At 31.7% G+C, this 9741-nt stretch overlaps 2 protein-coding genes across 2 annotated transcripts; one reads left to right on the top strand and one right to left on the bottom strand.

Moving 5' to 3' along the window:
• On the top strand, positions 92–4336 carry LOC107618471 (photosynthetic NDH subunit of subcomplex B 1, chloroplastic). Its single transcript, XM_016320561.2, has 7 exons — positions 92–669; positions 956–1106; positions 1194–1384; positions 1782–2039; positions 2829–2934; positions 3200–3285; positions 3960–4336. The coding sequence occupies exons 1-7, from the start codon at positions 197–199 to the stop codon at positions 4123–4125; spliced, it is 1431 nt and encodes a 476-aa protein (XP_016176047.1). The 5' UTR covers positions 92–196; the 3' UTR covers positions 4126–4336.
• Positions 4373–6373, bottom strand: LOC107618472 (phosphatidyl-N-methylethanolamine N-methyltransferase). The gene is made up of 2 exons (XM_016320562.2): positions 5919–6373; positions 4373–4910 (listed from the first exon to the last, which is right to left on the bottom strand). Exons 1-2 carry the CDS (start codon positions 6161–6163, stop codon positions 4661–4663), a joined length of 495 nt encoding a protein of 164 aa, XP_016176048.1. The 5' UTR covers positions 6164–6373; the 3' UTR covers positions 4373–4660.

The following is a 9741-nucleotide window of genomic DNA, read 5'->3' as shown; positions in this document are numbered from 1 at the left end:
TAAAAAAAAAAAAAAAAAAAACAAAAAAAAAAACAAAAAAAAAACTGATAACTCATACTAATAAACCGCAACTAGAATGTAGAAAAAATGGGACCCACTTATCCAACGCTTTTCCACACATTCAAACATTTCATCACCCTCCCTTTGCTACTACTACTAAACAAAAAGAAAGGAAGCAACTTTGTAACAAATTTCAATGGCTGCAATGTATAATTTAGTGTCAAATCCAAAATCCTTATCATCATTCCTCACAAACCCACCTTCCATTCCATGCACTAACCTCACTCATGTCTCATTTGACCAATCCCAATATTGTTCTTCATACTCATCCATCACTAGAACAAGGCCAACAAGATCATCATCATCATTGTTTCAGAGCAATGCCAAGAAGAAGAAGAATCCATGGTTAGACCCTTTTGATGATGGTGAGGATCCTGACATGGAGTATGGATCATTGTTTGCTGATGGGAAGCAAGAGGAGGATCCAAGGCCCCCAGATGACCCTGACAACCCTTATGGATTCTTGAAGTTCCCAGCTGGTTATGCTGTTGAGATTGCTTCTTTGGGTCTCAAAGTCAGAGGTGATGTTAGGAGGTGCTGCTGTGTTATCTCTGGTGGTGTTTATGAGAACCTCTTGTTTTTCCCAACTATTCAGTTGCTCAAGGATAGGTACACTTCATCATCATGAATCTAAAATTGTGTTTGATATGTCTTTTAGAATAGAGAATGCAAACTTGCCCAATTTTTCATTTCTTTCTCTGTTATTTTTAGACTCTTTATTTTGTTTTTAATTATGAGATAGTAGTTTTAAGATAATAGGTAGTTTTTGATAAGTGTTTTAAGATAAAATAGATAGTGACATTGAAAAAATAGTAAGTAGACCTAGGCTAATAAGTTTAACACAAAAATTGTACGAAATTTTGTTTTAAAATTTTCTAGATCGATCACTGTACAGATACCCTGGAGTTCAGATTGATGTGTTGGCATCAGAGAGGGGGAAGCAGACATATGAAATGAATAAGAATGTGAGGTGGGCAAATGCTTATGATCCTGATGATGAATGGCCTGAGCCTGCAGAGTATACTGATATGCTTGGAGTTCTTAGGGTACATTTTTTCATTTTTACTTCTAAATAATTTTATTCTGTGTTAACTAGTGATGAATTGTTTGCATTATATATATTGTGATTGCAGAATAGATTCTATGACATGGTTTTGAGCACAAAATTAGCAGGGCTTGGGCATGCAGCATTCTTGTTTATGACAACAGCAAGAGATAAATTAAGCTATGTGTACCCAAATGTGAATGCTGCTGGGGCAGGATTGCTTTTAACTGAAACATTCACTCCAGAAACTTTGAATCTCTCAGATGGAGGATATTATATGTGAGTTTTATAGCTTCATAACAGGAAGATTTACTAAATCATATCAGGTAGGTTTTTCATGCCATTGGTTAGGAGCATGTGTTAAATTACTATGGAGGTCCTATACTTTATTCAATTTTTAATTAGGCTTAAAAATTTGCAGTTAATTATCTATATTAGGATACAAATTTGTAACCTGGTCTGTGTTGATTAAACATTTTTAACAAAGTATTTGATTATATAAGTTTTTTCAATCAAATTCCTAATATAAATTTATTTTCAAACAAATTTAGATCATAAAAGCTTCACTGAAAATTAAGTGAAAATATAATTTTTAAGGTAACTAAACCTTAAGATAAGTGAATCAAAACACATACTAACTGAGATTTTTTTTGTTGCTATGAGTTTGATTGAGTAGGTATGAACAAATGAATGATTGGTTGGGAAGGCCATTCAGAAGTGTTCCAAGGACCCCAGTGCCACCCCTAAGGGTATCACTGTCAAAGAAGGTGAAGGAGGCTGTGGAGACTAAATACACAAATGCAGGTGCTCAAAAAGGGAAATATATTGTCATTCATGGCATTCAATCAGATTCTAAGGCCAACATGCAATCTAGGGGTGATCATGATAGCTTGCTTCCCATTCAAGTTTGGGCTGATATTGCATATGAGATAAGGTACAAACTTTTCATAGTAGCAAGGATTTTAATTTAACTCTTAAAATCGGTTGATATTATGATTTTAAATGAGTTAACTAATTTTAAAATTTTGTTATTAGATCGGACAATTTTGCATTGTTGAAAACTCAGTTGCAGTGAACTTCATGTGAAGTTGATAGCTGAAAATCGTTAAATAATTTGACAGGTTTGACTACATTGTCATTTAACGGCTCTCAGCTATTAACTTCACATGAAGTTAACTGCATCTGAGTTTTCACCTTTTGCATTTTAAATATTGTTATGATCGAGTCACGAAAAAGAATGTTGTTATAAATTTTATATTTTACGTGTTTAATTTGTCGTAAAATCTCGATTTTCTTTATCTTTATCTTGTCCATTTTTATTAATCAATCATGAAAAGTATAGAGTAATTATCTAAGGGTGTGTTTCAAGTTCAACATATGATCAAGAGTTTCTTGAGTCAATATTGTTTACATTTTTCATTTTGAAAAAAAAAAAAAAACTATTACCAAAATACACTAATTGTTAATTATTGCTTCAAGCATAGAAGACTTGTGACAGCAAGTTAAAGATGTCGACTCAAAAGCATTTTTAATGTGATGTAAGAGTTTGTCTTGTTCAATAATTTTAAGCTTTCGGCCTTTTCATTTTACTAAACAAGTAAAAAAGGCATCATGCTTAACTTTGGTAATTATGTTTACTATACATGTTCTGTTGAAACATCCCCTCAGGATTATTACCATTATTATGAATGTTACCGAAATGTTTTTAATGTTTGAGGAACAGGGAATTTACTCCAGTTTTTGTGATTCCACATGAGAAAGAAAGGGAAAATGTGGAGGAAGTTGTTGGAGAAGATGCTTCCATAGTCTTCATCACCACCCCTGGACAGGTACTCAACTATACTCTTCTTTTGTAAGAACTAAGAAGTAAAATTAGATAGTTTATTTAAATTGTAAATAAGATGAATGAATTAATTATTAAAATAAATAAGACCTTTGATAGAGAGCAATAGGCTTTTGAACACACAGTAAGGCATTTACTATAGTTTTAGATAGAAAATAAAATAATGAATAAATTAATTGATAGAAATTGTTTTAAAACCTTTTCATTATACAACAATGATAGCATTTCATTCTCTTGTATGTATGCATCAGTTGGCTGCTCTTATCAATGACTCAGCTGGAGTGATAGCTACAAATACAGCAGCCATTCAACTTGCAAATGCAAGAGACAAACCAAGGTAATTTATTAATCAAATTAATGATCAGTGTCCCTTAGGTAGCATTTGGTGGAGAGACAGAGACAAAAAGACTGAGACACAGAGACTAAGAGACAGAGATTGAAATAAATCTTAGTATTCTGTTTGGTACAAAGTGGGAGACAGAAATTGAAACAAGAATGAAATTCTAATTTAATTTGTACAAAGGGTTAAATTGAAATTAATTAATTGAAATAAAAGTATTTTAGGTATAAAATATTATCAAAATTTCAGTCTCCATCTCTAAAAATTTTAATCCCCTGTGTCCCCACTTTTTGGAGGCACTGAAATACTGAAATTTTGGGGACAGAGACAGAAATTTTAGTACCAGTCTCTAAACTAACAAACATGATACTGAGTCTCAGTCTCCCAGTCTTTGTCTCAGTATCTCAAAACAAATGCTACCTTAACTCCTTAAGGGGCCATTTATTTAGAATTTGATGACCACATAAAATGCTTATTTCAAAAACCAATCAAAAGGTGTGGATTCTCTAGTATGAGTTTTTAACATAGATCTACCATAATTAAAGAGGTGAGATCCAAATAAATGACAATAAATATATAAAGATTAAGTGATTCACATGCCAGGATTTATTCCCATCAAACAACACATGCATTCCAATTCCTAAGTTGAAATTGTTCCTCTTATGATGCAGTATTGCATTGTTTTGTTCTGAAGAGAAGGGAAAAAAGTTTGTGCCTGATGCAGAAGAGAAGAAATGTACTATAATATCATCAAAGACAGGGAAGTTGATTGATATTGATGTTGAGGCTGTATCAAATGCAATGCAAACTTTCAATGTCTCTCTAGCCTTAGTGTAGTGGATGAGGGAAAAGAAGGAAGGATTCTGCACTTCCTGTTAAGTGATTGTATCAAATGTTGTCGTTTAACTTTGAAATTAATAGGAAAGACATATTTCTCTCTAGAAATTCATGGTTCACTTAGTGTTCTTATGATAAAGCAGGAAATATGAATACCATAGGATAGAAAAAACTTTGAAAAGCACCAGAATAAATCCTAAATTATCTATAATGAATGCTGAATCATGTTATGGAAACAATGTCAAAGTCACCAGCGAATGAAAGGATTGTTTGCATTTCATGAGAAATAGTTTGAAGGAATCAGAAACATAACCCTTAATCCTCAATGAAGAATTATAAACTACCAAAATAGTAATGTCATTCTAGAGAAGAGGAATGAAACAGCAAGATGCAAAGAAATTGGCACATTGGATGCTGCGAGTTCCTCCAATTCTTTCTAACCCGAAAAAAATGCGGCTTAGCACACAAGGCTCCCACTTGATATGGCTGGGGAAGGTAAATCTACACAGTCTTATTCCCACATTGTTAAGCTACATTAATGAATTGGCTTGGCACGAGTAGACAGGTCTTCTTTTGATTCCACAATAATCATAAACAAATATCCTAAAACCCACAGGAGAATGTATTGTAAAGGAACCCAAGAGAGACATGCAACAAGACTCATAATGGCGCCAACATATTGAGGATCCTTGATGACCCCAAATGGAAATTCCGTTACCCATGGAATGCTTTTTCCGAAGCGTACGCCATAGTATGTGCCAGCCTCACCAAGTAACTGATAAACCCTGTCCATTTCACATTTCATCAATTTTAATTTACTATTATGCATCAACAAAGTTTGAAGGAAAAAAAATAGACAAATCATTGTATTGTATCAAACTTGAACATCTATTCCATAATCACAAACAATCATAATGCTTAGTGTCTTTATACTCTGCCTATTTCAGTTTTTGTAGACATGTGCACTAATAGCAGTTTAAATGATATCTCCTATCATATCTCCCTTCCCCCATCAGGCAGTGCTACGGTGTGAGTTGTGTTATTTGTACAAGAAAATGAGTATAAAAAACATTTCTCATAATAAAAATCTACCGAGTTACCCCAAGGTGTGCAGCATTTGTCACTAGCCAATCATTTGTTATCTGTTGGACCATTTCCAAATGATTCCCTTCCAAGTCATAATCAGTAAGCTCACATCTTTATCTCATTCCACCAAAAACAGTAAAAGAAAGACAAACCAACCGTAGCAACGTGGGAGAGATTACCAAAATCTTAAAAAGTATCATCAATCAACCCATCATCAAGTACTTTTCTTATCTCCTAAACAATACACTTAACAGCCATTTCCAAACCATAACATCATACCTCAATCTCCAAATAATCAATAGGCCTCAATCATTAACAACACACTTATACAAGTAGTAATGCTAATTATTCCTCAAGCAAAAAATAAGCAATACCATTTCTCTAAGTCTCTCTCTTTCTATAATATCCACCACCTCTAGCTTACCAATATCATTGCTCTCCTTTATGTAAATCAGCAATGCTAAACCTTTGACATTAAATCATGATCTTAACTGATTAAAGTATAACTATAAGATCCACATAGCACTTTCTTTGTGTATAGTAAAAGTTACTTCCATTTCTAAAAAATCCATAACATACCAAAGTAAAAAAAGGAGCCAAATTTACAAAACCCCATTATTAGATCAAGCAAACCCAGAAAAGAATCAATGAAAAACAGTTCACATATGCATATATATACAAATATATGGATATAGAAAGAAGAATACCTGAAGTTGAGGAATTGGCCAAAGGCAAAGAGGGGCCAGAAGTAGAAAGGAGGAGGCCAATGGAGAGTGGAAACAGAGAAGAGAGAGATGAATTGAATGAGCTTCAAGAAGTGAGCAACGAGAGCCATGACCTTAGAAGGGTCACGGTCTTTGCCACAGAGGTCAACCCATGACTGGGGCCAGTTCCATAGCCACCAGTAGAATGGGAATGGTGACAACACTCCAACAGCCGCAAAAATCCCCATCACTCTCACTCACACAATTTCACAAACACTTAGTGTGCGTCTTTCTTTGGGGATCCAAAGCAGATTCCTTTTCTTCTTTTTTTTTTTTGTTTTTGTTTTTCTATTGTTTTTACCTTTACCTTCTCTCTGCTTTTCCTGCAAAATCTATCACTCAGATCTTCTTCCTTTTTTCATCTGAAAATAAAGAAAAAATAACTAAAAAAAGGGAATGGATCCTAAAAAGTTGGAATTATGAAAATAAAAGGGAAGGTGATAATGTATGTATCTTTTGTTATTGGATTGTGCATTTTGCTATCTGGCCCAATCCTAAGTCCAGATTTGTTGGATTCTATTTTGAGACCCTTTTTTTTTCTTCTTATTTTTTTCTATTATTATTTACCTCAGACCAAAATAAAAAGGGGAAGAAGCCTTTTTTTACAAAATTTATTTCAAGGTCATCATATTATTTTTCACTTACCAAAATTTACTGATATGATAATTTAGCCACACATGGAGTGGCAGATGATTTTTTTTTTTTTCAAACTCGGAAGTGAGATTCGAACTCGTAACTTTTAGACGAGTATGAAAAAATTATGCCATTTGAACTATAGCTCGTTAGCGGAGTGACAGATAATTAGATGCTCCTTTTCCTTAATAATGTATTAAAATTATTATCTTTAGTTCAGAATTTAATGTGAACAAATTGTTTTTACATTGAAATTTAATAAAATATTGTCATTCATTTTGTATATATCATACATTTTATAAGATCTAGAATACAAGATGTGATATCTATATTCGTTACAAGTTATGTATGTACAAAAGAATTTGTTTAGTAGTTTTTTATAAAAGTGATTTGATAAAAAAACATCGATTTTTACCTTTTTTTTCCTGAATCAAAATTTTAAAAATTGCAATCAATGTTAGATGAGTTAATATTCAATTTTATTCTTGAATTTGTACGTGAATATCAATTTAGTTCCTAAAATTTCAATTATTTTTTTTAGTCTCCAAATTTTGAAAACGTGACTCACATTAGTCTTTAGACAATTTTCAGCACCAAAACATTAATAAAATACTGACATGGATAACAAAATGCCACACTAAAATTTGTAAAACAATGTCGTTTTAATTTTGGCACTGAAATAGTCCAAAAACGACGTTGAATTCCTTGCTTTGGAAGGAAAATTTTTAATAAATACCACTTACAATAGTTTTTTTTGAGCTATTTGAGTGGCAAAACAAAAACAACATCATTTTCTATAGTCCAATATGGCATCTGGCTGCTTATGTCGGCTTTCTGTTAACTTTTGTGCGTAAAAAATTATTTCGGAGACTAACATGAGTCACATTCGCAAAGTTTAAAGACTAAATAGAGATAATTAAAACTTTATGATTAAATTAAGACTCGCGTGCAGATGGTAAAATTTAAAGATAATTACAAAATCAATTCTACCCTCTTAAAATTGATTTAATTTCGATTGTTACTTTATACTATTAACTTGTTTCTAAATACAAACAATATGCATTTTTTTAATGATTTAATTATTCTGTTGGTCTCTATAGTTTCGTGAAATTTTCAATTAGGTCTTTATATTTTTTTTTAAATTGGGTCTTTGCACCAAATTTTTTTTTCAATTAGGTCTCTCTTGATAGTAATTGACTTAATTATATAGGGACCCAACTAAAAAAAAAATTGGTGCAAGGACTTAAATAAAAGGGAAAAAAAAAGTGTAGAAACTCAATTGAAAAAAAATTGGTGTAAGGACCCAATTAAAAAAAAAAATGACTAAATTAAAAATTTTATGAAACTATAGAGACTAACAGAATAATTAAACATTTTCTAAATACAATCCATCAACTATCTTTCCTCATCTTCACGGACCACGGCTTCCAATTTTTTCTTCATTGAATTCCCAAAGGTAACATATGTTTAGTAGTTCTTAATAAAAAAATTTTCATAGAAAGTACTCAATTTTTACCTTTTCTTGAATCAATTCTAAACAGTGAAATCAAATTTTAAGTAATGAAATTCAAACCTAACAACACATAAGCTTTTTTAGGTTTTAAATTCTCAGGTGGTGTTGTTGGGTTTGTTTTTATTTTATTTTATTTTATAAAACATGCATGGCTCCACATGAGCCATAATGGACCATATTAGTGACCTAATTTGCATATATCAACTTCTATATCTATATTTTATGTATGGTTATCAAGATTTTGCAATAAAATTGTACGAAACTTGGTACTAACTTTTTTCAGAAATACAATGTGTGTCTTATCAATAGTTTGTTTAAGTAAGTGTTTGGATTTGAATATTGCCTTGTGAATACAGTAATTTATTAATTAGCGACAAATTTTTAAATTTATCAAAATTCAAATTCGCAATAAACTAGTCATTTATCTAGGGCTGCACATGGATTGGATAATATCCGCATATCTGCGGTAATTATCCGCATCCGATCTGAATTTTGTGGATATTATCTGATTCGCAGAGCCATCGGATCAGATCCGATCCAATCCGCACTATGGTAGGATCGGATTGTGGATTTGGTAGTGATATCCGCAAATTCGCATATCCGCACATCACATATAAATAGCATAGTTTAACAAAATAAACCCTAATGTGATATGAATTTTAGTGTGTTGTTTTATGAATTTTATGATATCTTGTTTTTTATTTTTTATGTTGCACTTCGACTTAGAATAATTAAACTTAAATCTTGTGTTATTATTTTTTTTGTTATTCAAGAGAACTTTTATTGATAATATTTTAGAATTAAATATGTTTAAACAGGTGAAAAATAATTTTTTTTTGTAAAAACAGCCAAATGGAATTTGGAAACATTTTTTTTTTTTAATTATGCGGATATACCCGATATCCGATCCGATCCGATCCACAAATGTGCGGATCGGATCCGGCACTAAAAAGTGCAGATATCATATCCGATCCGATCTGATGGAAATTGTGCTGATCGGATCGAATTTTCGGTCATATCCGATTCGATCCGGATCCGGCCTGAAAAATTATGGATATCGTATCCGATCTGATCCGATGAGTACAGTGCGGATCGGATAGAATTTTAGGCTATATCCGATCCGATCTAATCCGTGTACAGCCGTACATTTACCTATTAAATTAGAGGATATCGTGAAAAAAAAAAATGATGTAGTCTCATAGAATGGTCTAGATATTTAAGTTAGTATAATTTGTCATCAAACCTACTAATTGATGTGATAATAGAACAACAAATTAAAATGTTGTTACATTAATTATGCATTTCAGTTAAACTCTTAAGTTAGCTAAAATGGAAAACTTAAGTTAGCTAGCATCCAATACATGTACATTTACTCGAATCAACTTTTCTTTTAATGTGTCATTTCATGTTTGTGGGATAAAGAGTAATTAGAGTATTGATTTAGTGATAGCTTGCTTTATCATATAATTATTAATTAAAGGCACCCTTTTTATTTTCTTACAATAATCCAAACAAAACATATTATTTTAAATTTACTTTTTACAAAACTATTACATAAACTAATTTCTATATAATCAATTATATTTTTAAAAATAAACATATATAGAAATATAATAATTA

Source organism: Arachis ipaensis, chromosome B09 (genome assembly GCF_000816755.2).
Source record: "Arachis ipaensis cultivar K30076 chromosome B09, Araip1.1, whole genome shotgun sequence".
In the NCBI taxonomy this organism is placed as follows: Eukaryota; Viridiplantae; Streptophyta; class Magnoliopsida; order Fabales; family Fabaceae; genus Arachis; species Arachis ipaensis.
This window is presented reverse-complemented; position numbering and strand designations above follow the sequence as displayed.